Source organism: Oncorhynchus mykiss, chromosome 4, assembly GCF_057628025.1.
Source record: "Oncorhynchus mykiss isolate SJ-2025 chromosome 4, ASM5762802v1, whole genome shotgun sequence".
Lineage (NCBI taxonomy): Eukaryota > Metazoa > Chordata > Actinopteri > Salmoniformes > Salmonidae > Oncorhynchus > Oncorhynchus mykiss.
The window spans coordinates 91,617,773-91,639,245 of NC_143025.1; the positions used below are offsets into that span (position 1 = coordinate 91,617,773).

Sequence of the window (21,473 nt, forward strand, 5' to 3'; positions counted from 1 at the left end):
GGGGAAATTCCTACACACCTTTGTTTTAATTTTTTTTATAGGGTTAGGCCATATATACACGGCCATATGTCCATGCTACAGAGCTTGTTTACAGAAGACAGACTGCATACAGAGGCCACCACCTGTGCTATTAGCTATCTAGCATGCTCTGAAAACCTGTCAGTTAACTGGGGAGGAAGTGTAGTTGGTAAACTGGAGGCTCACACAGCTTGTGGATCTGTGCAACACTGCTACATTAAGTGTGTGTATGTATGTATGTATGTATGTATGTATGTATGTGTGTTTTGGTTGAAAGATTCTTTCTCACTGACATGAAATATAAGAAAACAATGATTATTGATGTTTTCTAAACGTTAAAACACAGCATTGGAATTGTAGTTTACATGAGCCAAATGTAGGAGAATGGAATGGCAGAAAACCCTACTTATGGAGAATACAACAGGTCTGAAGCCCACCAAGCAGCTGTCCCGGGGTCTGAAGCCCACCAAGCGGCTGTCCCGGGGTCTGAAGCCCACCAAGCGGCTGTCCCGGGGTCTGAAGCCCACCAAGCGGCTTTCCCGGGTCTGAAGCCCACCAAGCGGCTGCCCGGGGTCTGAAGCCCACCAAGCGGCTGTCCCGGGTCTGAAGCCCACCAAGCGGCTGCCCGAGGTCTGAAGCCCACCAAGCGGCTGCCCGGGGTCTGAAGCCCACCAAGCGGCTTTCCCTGGGTCTGAAGCCCACCAAGCGGCTGTCCCGGGGTCTGAAGCCCACCAAGCGGCTGTCCCGGGGTCTGAAGCCCACCAAGCGGCTTTCCCGGGTCTGAAGCCCACCAAGCGGCTGCCCGAGGTCTGAAGCCCACCAAGCGGCTGCCCGGGGTCTGGAGCCCACCAAGCGGCTGTCCCGGGGTCTGAAGCCCACCAAGCGGCTGCCCGGGGTCTGGAGCCCACCAAGCAGCTGCCCGGGGTCTGAAGCCCACCAGCGGCTTCTGTCTTCTGTGTGTTTCATAAACATTGCCTTGTGCCTTGAAATTAGCTCAAAGGCCGGCAGATGGCGATATTGTGTCCTCATTTTACCGTCCAAAGGCATTGTATTGCCGGTTGCATACAATCGTATCCCCCGTGGACCGGTTCGTACCTAAAACATTCTCCATTCAGGCTGCAGAGGTGTCGATTTTGTGGGGAAAATATGCCTACTTTATTAATGAAATCATTTTCCACAACCATGCTAGAGTGGATAATGCCTTGGAATGCTATTCCCAGATGTTGTGTATCGTGTTCAGCCAATCAGGTTGCAGCAGTCTGTTTACCCATGGCTGAAAGCATCAGGAACATCAGGAAGTAGCATTAGCCACTCTTGCATTGTGTTGGAAAATTGTGTTCTGTAAAGAAAGTACTTTTAAAATTTTTTTTTAATTCAGCCTTTTTTAAAAACAAAATCAGCCTTGTGTGTATCTATCTATAAGTTATACATTGGAAAGACACATACAGTTTACATTCATATTATTTTATATGTATGTGTGTATGTATCTTTGCTCAACTTATTTTCTGCTGTGCCGTTGTTGGCTGATTGGAAGCCTTCCCCTTTGAAGTGAAGGGGGAAAATTGATGGCATAAAGTAGCTTCACCTTTTTAACAATCAACGATCTGGCAACCACATCACCTTTTTTAACAATCAACGACCTGGCAACCCCACCGCCTTTTTTAACAATCAACGCCCTGGCAACCCCACCACCTTTTTTAACAATCAACGACCTGGCAACCCCACCACCTTTTTTAACAATCAACGACCTGGCAACCCCATCACCTTTTTAACAATCAACGACCTGGCAACCCCACCACCTTTTTTAACAATCAACGACCTGGCAACTCCATCACCTTTTTTAACAATCAACGACCTGGCAACCCCATCACCTTTTTAACAATCAACGACCTGGCAACCCCACCACCTTTTTTAACAATCAACGACCTGGCAACCCCATCACCTTTTTTAACAATCAACGACCTGGCAACTCCATCAGTTGAGACTTCAGGTCTGTTTTGAAATCCTCTGCCTGTAAGTGCTGTCTACAAACATGGACATTTCAGATATTTTTCCACTGGAGTATTCGCAGCATCTTTATTGCCGCCTAGCCACTGTCGGCTCTGAGGATAATCACCGGCAGGTAACTGGTTGCCCCAGCAGCCTGTGCTTGCTTGTAGTTTTCACATCCAGGTACTGGGCACCACACCATGAGTAACTTTACAGAAAAATTAATAGTTATTCGCACGCAACGTCATCTTGATATGTCTGTCAACATTCACCTTCTGCTATCATTTCTGTCAAGCCGTCCACACATACAGTTTGACACATATGTTTGATAAATCCTAAATGTACGCACCGCCCGCACAGAACGCACTGCGGCTGCCTCCGCAACGCAATTGCTGCAAGGCAAACGCAGTGTTTTTCATTGGAAATGAATGTATTTCTGGTGTACCAAAATGCAATGACGCTGTCGAGTATGATCGAAGCGTAAGAAAATGTTCCCTCAAGGTTATCAGCAAAGTCGGTGCTAGTAGGAAAATACACAGTCACTGTCTCCGATGTAGCCTGAAGCAAAACGTCTGTCTGTTGACAGCTGAGGGAACGGAGCAACACTGGAGTAAAGATTGATGACTTCTAAAGGTCAGTAAAGGTCTCCAGCTGCTGATGAGGCATGGACAGACCGGTTTCAACCATTAACCATGAGTGAGTAGTGTGGCGGAGAGCGAGAGAGAGCAAAGTACCAAGGGGTAACGCTAACTGTCGCTAAGGAAACGCGTCAACTTACAGTTCTTACCAGCATCTCAAGGAAAGGAAGTCATCTTTTTATTTTTTTTGAATTTGAGAATGGGTACTTTTTCAACAACTGTGTTTTTTGAGTGGAGGGGGTGTAGAGAACAGCAGATGGTGGAAAATTCAGGCAGGTTTTTTTTGAGGGGGGGGGGGGGGTTAAAGGAGTCTGTCTTTGTCTCACTGTAACTGTTTCCTTGTAGAGAGGCTTGTCTGTAGTCTGACTACAGTGAGTTTTGTGTCACTGTGACACGGACTGTAGTGTGTTCAAGGAGGCAACAGGAATAGACTGGGCTGAGTCCCCAATTGCACCCTATTCTATTTTATAGTGCACTACTCTTGTTGACCAGGGCCCATAGGGCTCCAGATTGTTAAATGTATTAACACTGTAAGGGAATAGGGTGCTTATGGGTGGGCCCTGGTCTAAAGTGGTGCACTATAAAGGGAAAAAGGTGCCATTGGGGACACATCTCAGTCCACTATACATTCAATGAACTATTGATGCACTTCCAAAACACATACTGTGCCACTTTTTCTAGATTTTGAAAGTTCTAAATCTTGAACTTGAGCTAGCTGACATGTAAAACATTTTGGGACTGTATCAACAGTGGACTAATGAAACAAATACTAAAAATAAATTTTTTAAAAATATTTTTCCTTTAATACTGAGGGATTGTCTGTGTACCTTGGAACCAGCGTCCGCACCACACACAACACAGCACAGTACAGGGGCTTTAGGAAAACAAAGACTGCATTTTTAAATGGCGGAATTCCTTTGTGAGCATAAACCATTCTTTCTCTGACAGTTGTCACTTCCTGTGGTTTTGGGACGGGCAACAGTTTTCCTGTGTAGTTATATGGTCTCTACTGAACTATGGTTAAAACAATGCATTTGAAAAGTGTTCAGACCCCTTCATTTTTTCCCCACATTTTGTTACGTTACAGCCTTAGTCTCAATTTATTAAATATATATTTTTTCCCCTAACAATCTACACCCAATATCCCATAATGACCAAGTCAAAACAGTTGATGTTAATTTAAAAAAAAAAATGTGTATATATATAAAAAAACATAGGTATTTGGAGTGAAAGTCCACCTGATGTTTCTACAACTTGATTGGAGTCCACCCGAGGTAAATTCAATTGATTAGACATGATTTGGAAAGGCACACACCTGTCTATATAAGCTCCCACAGTTGACAATGGATGTCAGAGCAAAAACCAAGCCATGAGGTCGAAGGAATTGTCCGTAGAGCTCAGAGACAGGATTGTTTCGAGGCACAGATTTGGGGAAGGGTACTAAAAAATGTCTGCAGTGTTGAAGGTCCCCAAGAACACAGTGGCCTCCATTATTCTTAAATTAAAGAAGTTTGGAACTACCAAGACTCTTCCTAGAGCTGGCCAAACTGAGCAATCGGGGGAGAAGGGCATTGGTCAGGGAGGTGACCATCTCTGCAGCACTCCACCAAGCAGGCCTTTATGGTAGAGTGGCCAGACAGAAGCCACTCCTCAGTAAAAGGCACATGACAGCCCGCTTGGAGTTTGCCAAAATGCACCTAAAGACTCTCAGACCATGAGAAACAAGATTCTCTGGTCTGATGAAACCAAGATTGAACTCTTTGGCCTGAAAACCAAGGGTACTGTCTGGAGGAAACCAGGCACCATCCCTACGGTGAAGCATAGTGGGGACAGCATCATGCTGTGGGGATGTTTTTCAGCAGCAGGGACTGGAAGACTCGTCAGGATTGAGGGAAAGATGAACAGAGCAAAGTACAGAGAGATCCATGATGAAAACCTGCTCAGGCCCTCAGACTGGGGCAACGGTTCACCTTCTAACAGGACAACAACGCTAAGCACACAGCCGAGACAACGCAGGTGTGGCTTCGGGACAAGTCTCTGAATGTCCTTCAGTAACCAAGCCAGAGCCCGAACTTGAACCTGATCGAACATCCCTGGAGCCGCCTGAAAATATCTGTTCAGCGACGCTTCTCATCCTACCAGACAGAGCTTGAGTGGATCTGTGAAGAAGAATGGGAGAAACCCTCCAAATACAGGTGTTCCTCGCTTGTAGCGCGAAGAAGATTCTGCTGTAGTCACTGCTAAAGGCGTTTCAAAAAAAGTACAGAGTCAAGGGTCTGAATACATGTGAGGTTTTCTTTTTTTTTTTTTACTGAAATATCTAAACATCTTTTCACTTCGTCATTATGGGGTATTGTGTGTAGATTGAGGTGGGGGGGGAGGACGACGATGTAATCAATTTTTAGAATAAAGTTGTAACGTAGCAAAGTGGACAAAGTCATGGGGTCTGAATACTTTCCCGAGTGCACTGTATATATCTATACTGAGCAAGTGCAGTGTGGAAAGGAGGCTGACTGTGTGTGTGAACTGTAATGGATAGTGTGTGTGTTGTTTAGTTGGTGGCAGTTTGAAACATGTCTTTTAGAAAATGCTTTGATATCTGTTGGGTATACTTACTGTGAGGTTCCAGTGTGTTTTTTATGTAGATAAATGCCTTGTCCCCCCCCCCCCCCATGTGCCTTCCTTCTTCAGACATATATATCACATTCCAATGTGAATTACCTAGTAATATCCTTTTTTTTTTGAGCCAGGATATAGGCTAGTTCAGGAAAACACATTCTGAGAACGACTAGTTTCCGTGCTTGTGACCTTGTTCCCGAAAAGCATAAAGTGAACTGGGTGTGGACTTCAATGTGTTTGATACTGGCCACAATTACTATTATTATTATTATTATTATTACAGTTACTGGCTCGCATATGTTGAGTAGCTTTTTGAAGACTGCAATTCCTATGAACCTCTAGTTCTGGTCTTGGTGGTGGTGGGGGGGGGGGGGGGGTTGCTTAATGTCCAGACCTCAATTTCATACGATTTACGCCATTAGAAATAATAACACAACAGGATTTTATTATTATTATTATTATTTATTTTATTTAATTATTTCTGTCATTAGAAACGGGAGAAGAGAAACATTCCTGAAACATTTCTTTGTTGAAAGATCATTTGAACTCTGAGAATTTTTAAAGATCGCCAATATGGGTGCAATCAGTTATTTTCAATTTGACTTTTTTTTTTTTAACACTTTTTAAATATTCAATAAATTATAGTACCCAACATCCGACTTGAACAAAATCTCTGGTTAACAATGATTTGAGGTATCCACAAATAGTAAAAAAAAACACCGACAGCCTCCCCCCCCACCACACCCCATCAACCCCCAATGGCCAGTAAAGAGAATCAGTTCTCTGTTTGACAACTAGTATCAAGCTGCGGCTTTGAGTATTGTTCATTCATACGATGTCATGTCACAGTGAATTTGGTATTAGCCCCCCCCCCCCCCTCCTGTTCAGAGAAAATAGCCATAGAGTGGTGAGGGGGTGAAGTCTACCATATATACAGTGGGGCAAAAAAGTATTTAGTCAGCCACCAATTGTGCAAGTTCTCCCACTGACTAAATACTTTTTTGCCCCACTGTATATATACACACACAGAGATGCTTTCTAATAATTTGATTGAAAAACATACAATTATAGACCATTGCATGGCAGTTATTATTTTTATCAGGGTTATCACAACATTTTTAGTCATCAGTCCAATTTCTGCATCAAATCGTTGGGTTTATGAGAATTGCACCATAAAGGTAGACCTCTGAGAGCTGCAACCTGTTGGGCTATTCAAGGAGAGTTTGGTTGAAGCAGTAGGTTGCTAAGAGAAATCAAAATCTTCATTGGCTAATTTTAGCATGCTATATAGCAGATAGACTATAGACTTTCAGTCAATGCGCTAATGCTAGTTAGCATTAGCTTGCTAAACCTGCATTGCAGACGAGGCACACACATCCTATCCGCTAGTTCATCTGACTCTTGTGAAGTAGATTAAAGTCCTCCGGTGCCTAAATCCTGAAGTATCCCTTTTTTTTTTTAAAGGGAAGGTTTTGCATTACATTAAATCTACCCCTGTATCCACATATTTACCAAGTGACCTAGTCCTTGTTATACATACATGCAGACGACACCATTCTGTATACTTCCGGCCCTTCTTTGGACACTGTGTTAACAACCCTCCAGGCAAGCTTCAATGCCATACAACTCTCCTTCCGTGGCCTCCAATTGCTCTTAAATACAAGTAAAACTAAATGCATGCTCTTCAACCGATCGCTACCTGCACCTACCCGCCTGTCCAACATCACAACTCTGGACGGCTCTGACTTAGAATACGTGGACAACTACAAATACTTAGGTGTCTGGTTAGACTGTAAACTCTCCTTCCAGACCCATATCAAACATCTCCAATCCAAAGTTAAATCTAGAATTGGCTTCCTATTTCGCAACAAAGCATCCTTCACTCATGCTGCCAAACATACCCTTGTAAAACTGACCATCCTACTAATCCTCGACTTTGGCGATGTCATTTACAAAATAGCCTCCAATACCCTACTCAACAAATTGGATGCAGTCTATCACAGTGCAATCCGTTTTGTCACCAAAGCCCCATATACTACCCACCATTGCGACCTGTACGCTCTCGTTGGCTGGCCCTCGCTTCATACTCGTCGCCAAACCCACTGGCTCCATGTCATCTACAAGACCCTGCTAGGTAAAGTCCCCCCTTATCTCAGCTCGCTGGTCACCATTGCATCTCCCACCTGTAGCACACGCTCCAGCAGGTATATCTCTCTAGTCACCCCCAAAACCATTTCTTTCTTTGGCCGCCTCTCTTTCCAGTTCTCTGCTGCCAATGACTGGAACGAACTACAAAAATCTCTGAAACTGGAAACACTTATCTCCCTCACTAGCTTTAAGCACCAACTGTCAGAGCAGCTCACAGATTACTGCACCTGTACATAGCCCACCTATAATTTAGCCCAAACAACTACCTCTTTCCCTACTGTATTTAATTTATTTATTTATTTTGCTCCTTTGCACCCCATTATTTATATCTCTACCTTGCACATTCTTCCACTGCAAATCTACCATTCCAGTGTTTTACTTGCTATATTGTATTTACTTTGCCACCATGGCCTTTTTGCCTTTACCTCCCTTATCTCACCTCATTTGCTCACATCGCATATAGACTTGTTTATACTGTATTATTGACTGTATGTTTGTTTTACTCCATGTGTAACTCTGTGTCGTTGTATCTGTCGAACTGCTTTGCTTTATCTTGGCCAGGTCGCAATTGTAAATGAGAACTTGTTCTCAACTTGCCTACCTGGTTAAATAAAGATAAAATAAAATAAAATAAATACATGTCATGTTTTTTTCTTGCCGGTGTCATAAATGGCATCCTGTCCCCTTTTTAATAGTGCACTGCTTTTAACCAAAACCCTATGGGCCTCTGGTCAAACACAGGGCACTACATAGGGAATAGGGTGCCATTTGGGGCACACTTTGTCTTGTCATCCTTCCTGCATGGACATTTTTAGTTCTGCCTACATGTGCATGTTTTCACTATTCTTTTATCCTACAGTATGCTTCTGTGTTTTTAGATTTGGGTAAGTTCCAGTTGACCAACTGTAGCCTGGAGAAAGCAACCACCAGCCTCATTAGACTGTTTTTTTAAAATGTTTCTATACATGACATGGCATCTTGTTGACTGTAACTAGTCATGCTAGTGAGTGAACAGACTGGCAGATAAACAGACGGAATCTTATGGTAATTAGTTTGCAGGCTACAGTCTAGTTTGCAGGCTGCAGTCTAGTTTGCAGGCTGCAGTCTAGTTTGCAGGCTGCAGTCTAGTTTGCAGGCTGCAGTCTAGTTTGCAGGCTACAGTCTAGTTTGCAGGCTGCAGTCTAGTTTGCAGGCTGCAGTCTAGTTTGCAGGCTGCAGTCTAGTTTGCAGGCTGCAGTCTAGTTTGCAGGCTGCAGTCTAGTTTGCAGGCTACAGTCTAGTTTGCAGGCTGCAGTCTAGTTTGCAGGCTGCAGTCTAGTTTGCAGGCTACAGTCTAGTTTGCAGGCTACAGTCTAGTTTGCAGGCTACAGTCTAGTTTGCAGGCTATAGTTTTTATAATTTAGTCTAGTTTACAGTCTGGTCTTTAGTTTAGTCTGTAGTTTATAGTGTAGTTTATAGTCTGCAGTCTATAGTTTACAGTCTATAATGTGGTTTACAGTGTAGTCTATAGTTCAAAGTGTTAACTGAGCCTTCTTGTCTTTGACTTTCGAACAGGAAACTCCTGCCAATAAGTGTTCTTCCTCATCCCTGGCCAACACTGCTCCTCAACACACACTGCTCCTCAACACACACTGCTCCTCAACACACACTGCTCCTCAACACACACTGCTCCTCAACACACACTGCTCCTCAACACACACTGCTCCTCAACACACACTGCTCCTCAACACACACTGCTCCTCAACACACACTGCTCCTCAACACACACTGCTCCTCAACACACACACTGCTCCTCAACACACACACTGCTCCTCAACACACACACTGCTCCTCAACACACACACTGCTCCTCAACACACACACTGCTCCTCAACACACACACTGCTCCTCTAGACTGTGTGCATCTATAGGGATCATTTCTCATAGGCCTAAATACATTTAATTTGTTTTGATTGACAGTCAGCACCAGATAACCATCTTTCATCACCAAGTTAGATGGTCTGGGCCTGGGACCGGCCGCTTTCTGAAGACGGTCTGGGCCTGGGACCGGCCGCTTTCTGAAGACGGTCAGGGCCTGGGACCGGCCGCTTTCTGAAGACGGTCAGGGCCTGGGACCGGCCGCTTTCTGAAGACGGTCAGGGCCTGGGACCGGCCGCTTTCTGAAGACGGTCAGGGCCTGGGACCGGCCGCTTTCTGAAGACGGTCAGGGCCTGGGACCGGCCGCTTTCTGAAGACGGTCAGGGCCTGGGACCGGCCGCTTTCTGAAGACGGTCAGGGCCTGGGACCGGCCGCTTTCTGAAGACGGTCAGGGCCTGGGACCGGCCGCTTTCTGAAGACGGTCAGGGCCTGGGACCGGCCGCTTTCTGAAGACGGTCAGGGCCTGGGACCGGCCGCTTTCTGAAGACGGTCAGGGCCTGGGACCGGCCGCTTTCTGAAGACGGTCAGGGCCTGGGACCGGCCGCTTTCTGAAGACGGTCAGGGCCTGGGACCGGCCGCTTTCTGAAGACGGTCAGGGCCTGGGACCGGCCGCTTTCTGAAGACGGTCAGGGCCTGGGACCGGCCGCTTTCTGAAGACGGTCAGGGCCTGGGACCGGCCGCTTTCTGAAGACGGTCTGGGCCTGGGACCAGCTGCTTGGCAAAATGCATAGAATTGCAGGACATTAGCTTCAAAACTGAAACATGTTTTTCTGCCGCCATGTTACCTTTCTAGCTAATAGGCTGTTAGATTACACTTCCTCTTCCAGTAAACTGTGGGAAGGTCAAAATAATGACACTCTGTCAAATCATTTTTATTTTAAAGTTTAACTTCTACCTGACATTTTCATTCACCTGATTTGACAATACGTGATTTATTTATTTGTTATATATGCATATGATGGGGGGGGGGGGTCCTTGGGTCTCCAGTTTGCCTAGTCAGGGGTCCCTGGGCAGACTTAAGTCACAGAACAGAAGTCTGTTTTCATTTCATACACAGTATAGTTCCGGACTGTGTTGTTGAATTGATGCACTGCCAGAGGCTCTCTGTCTACGACTCTGCATTGCTTTTTTTTAATTTTTACATTTATTTAACCTTTTCTTTAACCAGGTAGGCCAGTTGAGAACAAGTTCTCATTTACAACTGCGACCTGGCCAAGATAAAGCGAAGCAGTTCGACACATACAACAACACAGAGTTACACATGGAGTAAAACAAACATACAGTCAATAATACAGTAGAAAAAAGTCTATATACAGTGAGTGCAAATGAGGTGAGATAAGGGAGGTAAGGCAATAAATAGACCATGATGGCGAAGTAATTACAATATAGCAATTAAACACTTGAATGGTAGATGTGCAGTAGATGAATGTGCAAGTAGAGATACTGGGGTGCAAAGGAGCAAGATAAATAAATAGAGTAGGGGATGAGGTAGTTGTTTGGGCTATTTACAGATGGGCTATGTACAGGCATTCCTGTGATATGTTTTGGCTAAGGAGAGGGCAGGGGGTTGGCTAAGGAGAGGGCAGGGGGTTGGCTAAGGAGGGGGCAGGGGGTTGGCTAAGGAGGGGGCAGGGGGTTGGCTAAAGAGGGGGCAGGGGGTTGGCTCTGTGGTTTGTCATCATACCAAACAGTTCAGTGTTCCAAGAAGAAATGGTCCATATTAATGAAGCCTTCCAAAATAACGGTTTGAATTAGCTTCACCTGCCGGTGATTAGACCCTACTTCTGACCTCAATCACATGACTGGCTGTTGTTGATCCCAAACTGTTGCTGTTGCGTAGGAGGAGCCAACGATGGCTCTTGTAAAAAAACAAACAAACAGGGAAGTTGAGCAAACAAGTCCAACTTCTGGCATTGAAACACATTCATCTTTCATTCATAACACTGTGTTATTGGCCACGGCATAATATAAACACTGTGTGTGTGTGTGTGTGTGTTCACACTGGTATCCACGATGTAATTGAAAGTGAGAAGTGTTTGTGTTATAAGCCAAAGCAGCAACACTTCATTAAGCCTAGGCTGTGTCCCAAATGGCACCCCATTTACATATATAGTGCACTACTTTTAACCAGACCCCTTTACAGGCCTTTAGTTAAAAGTAGTGCCCCTAAAATAGGGAATAAGGTGCCATTTCGGATGCACGCCTAGTTTCCATGATTTAAAATGAAGTGTAAGAGTCGAGCATCACTAGCACCCCCCCCACCTCCCCCAGTGTGGAGGAAGTGCTGCTTGATTGAACTTCAAGGCAGTTCAATTGTTGTTGTTTTGATATGAGAAGTGAAACTATAAACACGTTCTCCCCTCCCCTGAATTAGATGTATCTACAGTGGTTATTTTCCTCCTTCGAAACTACAAGTCGATAAGTCTCTCTTGGGGAGAGGTTCCAATCTCTCAGTCACTTACACATGTATGCTTAGTTTACGCAACGAAACGTTGCTTCAGAACAGATCATTACTGCCCAGCAAACGTCTCCACAGTGGTGATGTACAATGATTTAAATATAAGGTTAATGAAATACCAGAATGCACTACAGTAAGCAAGTAATTGTTCAGACAATGAGTACAACAGCAGTTTTAGTTTTGTTTCTTCTGCCAAATCAATCGATCCACAACGGGCTGTACCGTGGCAGACTCCTTTTTTTTGTTTAGTCTTTCAGCTCAGTTAGAAGCTATACTCACTATTTTCTCTCCCCACCTGTCTCCTTCAGGCCTACAACATCCATGTGAACGGGGTTCTCCATTGTCGGGTTCGCTACAGTCAGCTCCTGGGACTACACGAACAGGTACCAATAGAATATATTCCTATTGAGTGCTATTCTAGGACCAGATCCCCCTTCAACATGGCATCAAACTGAATTATTCTGACCTCTCTAGCCAGCCAAGTCATCTTATTCATTATGATCTATGAGACAAAACTGATCTTAGATCAACAATCGTACTCTGAGAGGCTTTGACTGTGCTTACACAGGCAGCTCAATTATGATCTCTCCCCTACTAATTCCTCTTTTGACCAATCAGATCAGCTCTTTTGCCAATAATTGGGCTGCCTGTGTAAACACAGCCCATGTGAATGCAGGCCCAAGGCTTCAATTGAAACCAATTAAGGTCAAGGTCTTTTTGGTTGGAGCGTCAATTGAGCTGGACAAAGGGGGGCCCCCACCTCCATCAAACGTCAGCAATGGTCCGGGCCAGGGGGGTAACACTGCTACGAACGTCAAAACATCACCTCAACGCTGCCCCCTGCCATTTCCTCACCGTGGCCTCACGTCTCTAACTATTACGACTGTCCTGCTTGATGTTCAGTCTTGAACCAGAACTAGAACCAACCTCCGGCCTGGGTGTTCAGGCTAGTTCATGCTAGAATACGTAACCGAGCGGTTAAGAGTTTAAAAAGTGAAAGGCGTTGTCATGGAAGGAATGCTCTTCTTGGCCTTGTTCATTTACTTCTCCTTTTACCTGTTTGCGAAACTGTGGTCTGACTCCCTACAGTCAACCTGAAAATGCTACAGAGGAAGTCAAGTTTGTTAGCCCAGAAACAATGTGTATTAAAAAATAAATACATTGAAAGTTCCGTTTAGGACCTAATAAGGAAGGACTTTGTCTTAGATGTAGTTGCTATGATAGCTAATGGGTAGTAGTCAACCCTTTTGTTCAGGCTATCGTCCTCTGGTCTCTTCCTTCATCTGACCACTGCTAGTGTAACGGATGTGAAACGGCTAGCTTAGTTAGCGGTGGTGCGCGCTAAATAGCGTTTCAATCGGTGACGTCACTTGCTCTGAGACCTTGAAGTAGTAGTTCCCCTTTGCTCTGCAAGGGCCGCGGCTTTTGTGGAGCGATGGGTAACGATGCTTCGAGGGTGACTGTTGTTGATGTGTGCAGAGGGTCCCTGGTTCGCGCCCGGGTATGGGTGAGGGGACGGTCTAAAGTTATACTGTTACACTACAGTAGCTGTGACATCTCACCGCTGTATGTAAAGCTGCACATCGCCGTCAATACACATGATCAAGGAATAAAGGAACAACAGGTTCTCCGTCGTCAAGGCTGTGTTCCGTACACCTCCACACACACCACAGCTGCCGTTGCTAGGTAACACTGCGTGGGATGGAATACCCACAACGGCACCCTATTCCCTATTTTAGAGTGCGCTACTTTTGACCACTAGATAGGGAATAGGGTACCGTTTTGGAACTGGGTCACGGTCACGTCTGACTGTTATGGTAGTCACGGGTACTACCCCACAGGTTGCCATGGTGCACGTTCCTCTGTAACCACGCCAACCTTTTTTTTATTTTTTTAAATTGCGGTGCCACTCCGTCTAATTTACATCTGACAGAATGTGAATGTTAATGCTGCTCTTTGTAAAAAATACTTCCCTGGTTACCACCCCCGCCTGATCACCTGGAGTCCCGTATCTCCTCCACTGGTATGAAAACACAGCTGACCATCACTTACAAATCAACTACAGTAAAAGAATGATGTATTTTCAGCAGTAACAACAGGGTGAGACGTCTCTTTTGAAACCAGGTTTGAACTTGCTGCGGTAAAAATGCTCTTAGTTGAGCACGTCTTATTGTGCATTTTGTATAGACACTAGTATAATTTCCTTAGTCTCATCTGTCAGTAGTCACTCAACGCTACAGTACAAACCCATTCCTCCTGGACACGACCCTGTCAACACCACGGTACAAACCCATTCCTCCTGGACACGACCCTGTCAACACTACGGTACAAACCCATTCCTCCTGGACACGACCCTGTAAACACCACGGTACAAACCCATTCCTCCTGGACACGTCCTTGTCAACACTACGGTACAAACCCATTCCTCCTGGAACCGTCCCTGTCAACACTACGGTACAAACCCATTCCTCCTGGACACGACCCTGTCAACGCTACAGTACAAACCCATTCCTCCTGGACACGACCCTGTCAACACTACGGTACAAACCCATTCCTCCTGGACACGACCCTGTAAACACCACGGTACAAACCCATTCCTCCTGGACACGTCCTTGTCAACACTACGGTACAAACCCATTCCTCCTGGAACCGTCCCTGTCAACACTACGGTACAAACCCATTCCTCCTGGACACGAACCTGTCAACACTACGGTACAAACCCATTCCTCCTGGACACGAACCTGTCAACACTACGGTACAAACCCATTCCTCCTGGACACGAACCTGTCAACACTACGGTACAAACCCATTCCTCCTGGACACGACCCTGTCAACACCACGGTACAAACCCATTCCTCCTGGACACGACCCTGTCAACACCACGGTACAAACCCATTCCTCCTGGACACGACCCTGTCAACACCACGGTACAAACCCACTCCTCCTGGACACGTCCTTGTCAACACTACGGTACAAACCCATTCCTCCTGGACACGAACCTGTCAACACTACGGTACAAACCCATTCCTCCTGGAACCGTCCCTGTCAACACTACGGTACAAACCCATTCCTCCTGGACACGAACCTGTCAACACTACGGTACAAACCCATTCCTCCTGGAACCGTCCCTGTCAACACTACGGTACAAACCCATTCCTCCTGGACACGAACCTGTCAACACTACGGTACAAACCCATTCCTCCTGGATGTTCTTACTGGTGATGGAAGGGGATGTTAAATGGGGGTGTGAGTGTTATTCCTAGTGACAGCCGTGGTGTGGAGAGGCCCGTGGGAGTTTGTTTTAGAAGGACCCATTCATCTGATCTGTCAGAAACTGTGTCCAAAATGGCCCCCTATTCCCGATGGGGACCCTGGTCAAAAGTAGTTCCCTATATAGGGGATAGGGTGCCCTTTCAGACAGTCAGTGTATAGATTTACAAGACTGATCTGTATGCATGAGAAAGAGGTAGGGCAGCATATCAGTGAAATGCACCTTGAAGTCAGGGACGGACTAGGACAATAATTCAGCCCTGGCATTTTATCCACACCAAACCACAGCACTGCGCACGTCGCCAACTTCACCTTTATTTATTTTTTCCTGCAATAAATTTGGCACATTTTTAAAAAACAAAACATGTTTTTTACTTAGTCATTATGGGGTATTGTGTGGGGATGGCTGAAACAAATCTAATTTAATAAATGTTTAATTCAGACTGTAACACAACAAAATGTGGAAGAAGTACTTTCTGAAGGCACTAATTAAAATCATTGGCTAAACGAACTCTAAATATATTGTCCACTGTTGCCATATATTCATCCAACAGTAGATGTCCCAGAAAACCTTTTCAGTTGTAGGCTACTACCCATGATGCCTTTAGGCATATGCCCTCGCAATTGCCAGTGTGCATTTCTCACTCGTGTCTCTCCATATCTCAAAGCCCAATCAAATAGCTTGGTTATAAAATAGTTGCCATTTTGAGCTGAATATTAAGTTGAGAAATGATATCTACAGAAAGCTGAGACCCTCCCCTCTTCAACAGGGACAAGTCGACAAACCTTCCAAAGCTGTTTTTCCCGCAATTGCATTTTTGAAATGTTATACAATAATTAGAGATTGCTTAAAAAATAATTTGTTGTTGTTATTGCCGCCTGCCATGTCACCTTTTTTCTCAAATGTTTTATATATTTTTTTATACAGAAAATATATTAGTTTGTCAATATCAATCAGCCAACCCCCCAAAAAACATTGTCCAGCCCATCTAGCATTTGCCAGAATTGCCAGATGGCCAATCCGCCCCTGCTTGCAGTTGCTACAGATGCACACTACACCAGTGCCTTTTAGCCCATAGCTTTTATTCAGATCTGAATTAGAACTTCGTTTGATGTCTGTTGATACTCAGGGTGCCAGGCAAAGCATATCGTTTCAAAGCCAGAGACCTTCTGATGATAAAGTCCCTGATTTTCAATAACAACGAGTGAGTAATGAGCTAAGGGAACTTTAGTATGGCTAGACAGTATTAAGCCAGATATATGTGCTGCCTGCGTATGTTTTACATGGAAACTATCCACATCTCCACCAGACTGTCTGGCCTTGAAATAAACCTGTGATTCATCCTAAAACTGCACGCAAGACCTTCAGATGAGTAAGACCAGGTTATCCAATGACCTTCAGATGAGTTTAGACCAGGTTATCCAATGACCTTCAGATGAGTTTAGACCAGGTTATCCGACCACCTTCAGATGAGTTTAGACCAGGTTATCCGACCACCTTCAGATGAGTTAGACCAGGTTATCCGACCACCTTCAGATGAGTTTACACCAGGTTATCCGACCACCTTCAGATGAGTTTAGACCAGGTTATCCAACGACCTTCAGATGAGTTAGACCAGGTTATCCGACCACCTTCAGATGAGTTAGACCAGGTTATCCGACCACCTTCAGATGAGTTTAGACCAGGTTATCCGACCACCTTCAGATGAGTTAGACCAGGTTATCCGACCACCTTCAGATGAGTTTAGACCAGGTTATCCGACCACCTTCAGATGAGTTAGACCAGGTTATCCGACCACCTTCAGATGAGTTTAGACCAGGTTATCCAACGACCTTCAGATGAGTTTAGACCAGGTTATCCGACCACCTTCAGATGAGTTAGACCAGGTTATCCAATGACCTTCAGATGAGTTTAGACCAGGTTATCCGACCACCTTCAGATGAGTTTAGACCAGGTTATCCAATTACCTTCAGATGAGTTAGACCAGGTTATCCGACCACCTTCAGATGAGTTTAGACCAGGTTATCCGACCACCTTCAGATGAGTTAGACCAGGTTATCCGACCACCTTCAGATGAGTTTAGACCAGGTTATCCAACGACCTTCAGATGAGTAAGACCAGGTTATCCAACGACCTTCAGATGAGTTTAGACCAGGTTATCCAACGACCTTCAGATGGGTTAGGCTAGAAAACCTTGTCGACCTTCAGTCTGGGGAAACCACTGTATATCCATGTATTCTGGCCTAACTTCGGTTCCTCTCAACCCATTACTTTTATTAACGAGACGGAATAATAAAATATTCAGAATGTAACTTTTAAGTAGTCAAATATTTTAAGATATGATCTGTAATCAGAGGTGCCTCAAAACATTGGTAATGCTCAATATTTTTTCTGACAAGTCCTTTCTTTCCTATAGAATTCACTGTCTGAAGCCAGTCTTTTTTCCCCCCCTCCCAGATAAAGAAGGAGCATGGCAACAACTTGGTACCTGCTTTCCCCCCAAAGAAGATCTTCACTCTGACACCGAATGATGTGGAGCAGAGACGTGAACAGTTGGAGAAATACATGCAAGCTGGTGAGGGAGGAGGTTCCAGTTCTGTGCTCTGTATTTCAGGGGTTGGGGTCCATTCAATTTTATTTTTAATTACCTCTATTCAGAAGCAGAATTTAAATTCTAATTCAAGTATTGTTGAGAGAAAAGTTAGCATTTTCAAAGAGGGTTTTATATTATTGAATTCAGTCATGAATTCATCTCTACTAAATTAAACTAGAAGTGACCTCAGCCTTTCCCATGGGGAGGAGGATATAGTGGAACAGACAGTAGCTGACTCAATTAAAGGGCAGTATAGTAGAATAGACAGTAGCTGACTCAATTAAAGGGCAGTATAGTGGAATAGACAGTAGCTGACTCAATTAAAGGGCAGTATAGTAGAATAGACAGTAGCTGACTCAATTAAAGGGCCGTATAGTGGAATAGACAGTAGCTGACTCAATTAAAGGGCAGTATAGTAGAATAGACAGTAGCTGACTCAATTAAAGGGCAGTATAGTAGAATACAGTAGCTGACTCAATTAAAGGGCAGTATAGTAGAATAGACAGTAGCTGACTCAATTAAAGGGCAGTATAGTAGAATAGACAGTAGCTGACTCAATTAAAGGGCAGTATAGTAGAATAGACAGTAGCTGACTCAATTAAAGGGCAGTATAGTAGAATAGACAGTAGCTGACTCAATTAAAAGGCAGTATAGTAAAATAGACAGTAGCTGACTCAATTAAAAGGCAGTATAGTAGAATAGACAGTAGATGACTCAATTAAAGGGCAGTATAGTAGAATAGACAGTAGCTGACTCAATTAAAGGGCAGTATAGTAGAATAGACAGTAGCTGACTCAATTAAAAGGCAGTATAGTAAAATAGACAGTAGCTGACTCAATTAAAAGGCAGTATAGTAGAATAGACAGTAGATGACTCAATTAAAGGGCAGTATAGTAGAATAGACAGTAGCTGACTCAATTAAAAGGCAGTATAGTAGAATAGACAGTAGCTGACTCAAAGGGCAGTATAGTAGAATAGACAGTAGCTGACTCAATTAAAGGGCAGTATAGTAGAATAGACAGTAGCTGACTCAATTAAAAGGCAGTATAGTAAAATAGACAGTAGCTGACTCAATTAAAAGGCAGTATAGTAGAATAGACAGTAGATGACTCAATTAAAGGGCAGTATAGTAGAATAGACAGTAGCTGACTCAATTAAAAGGCAGTATAGTAGAATAGACAGTAGCTGACTCAAAGGGCAGTATAGTAGAATAGACAGTAGCTGACTCAATTAAAGGGCAGTATAGTAGAATAGACAGTAGCTGACTCAATTAAAGGGCAGTATAGTAGAATAGACAGTAGCTGACTCAATTAAAGGGCAGTATAGTAGAATAGACAGTAGCTGACTCATGATCTCCTGTTGGAACATTTCCTCATAGCAACCAGAATGACCCATCCATGTATCAGAATACCTAGTTAGTCGCTGACTGTCTGCTTTTAGCCTGGTGTGGTGTTAGTGTGGTCAGCAGCTTACTTTACAGGCTTTTGACTCAAGGTAATACTGATCTGAGAACACCGTAAGTACAGGCTGAAACTGGTCTATCTGTTGGCCACACTATAGCTCTAGGTGTCTGAACTAGTGTTGTACTTTTCTGAGCAGACCCTAATAAGCACTTACTTGGGGCCAATGCCTCTTGGCTGTCCTCTTCCCCCCCCGACAGACCTAAAAAATCAGACCAACTCACTGTTCCAATAGATTCCTATCCCAGATAGATCCTCAGAACCAATGGGAAAGTTGTATTATGTTAGGTGCAATATGTACCCAAAAGAAACTGGCCAGGGTTGAGTGGACAGTTACAACTAATTGTCAGTTTCACCCCTCAGTGTGGGTCCTTGTCAGGAAGTAAATGTAAAATGTTATTTTATTTTTCTGCTCGTTCCTCCTCAGTTAAAGGTCCAAGGGTTAGGTTATGTTGCCCCGTCCAACCTGACCTCAACCTCCGCTTTGACCTAACGCTTCCCCAAGCAGGTCAAGGGTGAACTGTGGCCGAACACACACACACACACACACACACAGAGAGATAAGAGATGCGTGGAACTGAACTGGCAGCAACAGTGCCTAGTATCCCTCTTCGAGTACTGGCCGTTACCTCAGAACAAACCTAAGCCTTGTTGGGGCATATTTTCTCATAGTCTGGGAGCACACACACACACACACACACACACACACACACTTCCTGGCTCACCGACTACTTCCTGGGTGGGGATAAGGGTTATGGAAAGTAGGATTTTGAATGTTGGTCCCCAAAAAAGTCCTCAAGTATACTAAGAGAGTATGCGTGACGCATCTGTGGTGTCGGCCGGCTCTGATGGCCCCGTTCAAACACACTACAGGCAGGTTGCTACAGAGTGAGGTCCACGCCGATATAGCCTACTACTACTACAGATGAGGGCCACATAGAACTACTACTACTTCTACAACTACAGATTGATGAGGTCCATGTAGAACTACTACTACAGATTGAGGTCCACGTAGATATATCCTACTGCTACTACAGATGAGGGCCACGTAGAACTACTACTACAGATGAGGTCCACTTAGAACTACCACTACTTCTACTACTACAGATTGATGAGGTCCATGTAGAACTGCTACTACTACAGATTGAGGTCCACGTAGATATACCCTACTACTGATGAGGTCCACGTAGATATACCCTACTACTGATGAGGTCCACGTAGATATACTACTACTACTACTACTACTACTACTACTACTACTACTACTACTACTACTACTACTACTACTACTACTACTACTACTACTACTACTACTACTACTACTACTACTACTACTACTACTACTACTACTACTACTACTACTACTACTACTACGTGATCTTGCCTTTTACATTTGAGTAATTTAGTAGTCTCTCTTATCAAAAGGAACTTACTTAGTGCTTTCATCTGAAAGGGAATACTGCAGGTTTAGGTTTCTGCTAAACATTCTGATTGGGTTCATCCTTCCAACTAAAAGTCCCAATACGACATATCACTTTCTCGACGTCAAAGCCACAACGTTTTGTTGATATAGGAGTTTTTTTTGATGAATATAATTCAAATTGCGAAGAAAGTGTACGTACAATTAGATGGAATAAAATCAATCTTTGTTAGATTTGTGGAATATATGTTGCGCAACATTTTACGTTAGCTAGGTGAGACGACACACATCACAGTCGTAAGTAGCTAGGTGAGACGACACACATCACAGTCATAAGTAGCTAGGTGAGACGACACACATCACAGTCGTAAGTAGCTAGGTGAGACGACACACATCACAGTCGTAAGTAGCTAGGTGAGACGACACACATCACAGTCGTAAGTAGCTAGGTGAGACGACGCACATCACAGTCGTAAGTAGCTAGGTGAGACGACACACAGCACAGTCCTAGTAAGTAGCTAGGTGAGACGACACGCATCACAGTCGTAAGTAGCTAGGTGAGACGACACACATCACAGTCGTAAGTAGCTAGGTGAGACGACACACATCACAGTCGTAAGTAGCTAGGTGAGACGACACGCATCACAGTCGTAAGTAGCTAGGTGAGACGACACGCATCACAGTCGTAAGTAGCTAAGAGAAACGACCACAGCACAGTCATAGTAAGTAGCTAGGTGAGACGACACGCATCACAGTCGTAAGTAGCTAGGTGAGACGACACGCATCACAGTCGTAAGTAGCTAGGTGAGACGACACGCATCACAGTCGTAAGTAGCTAGGTGAGACGACACACATCACAGTCGTAAGTAGCTAGGTGAGACGACACACATCACAGTCGTAAGTAGCTAGGTGAGACGACACACATCACAGTCGTAAGTAGCT

At 44.4% G+C, this 21,473-nt stretch overlaps 1 protein-coding gene across 1 annotated transcript in view; it reads left to right on the top strand.

Moving 5' to 3' along the window:
• The window catches only part of LOC110522651 (sorting nexin-17), a 59,475-nt gene that overhangs the window by 1,183 nt on the left and 36,819 nt on the right, over positions 1-21,473 (top strand). Inside the window, exons 2-3 of the mRNA XM_036976382.2 lie at positions 12,096-12,170; positions 17,516-17,633. Coding sequence (XP_036832277.1) covers positions 12,096-12,170; positions 17,516-17,633 — 193 coding nt within the window. The remainder of the gene's footprint in view (positions 1-12,095; positions 12,171-17,515; positions 17,634-21,473) is intronic.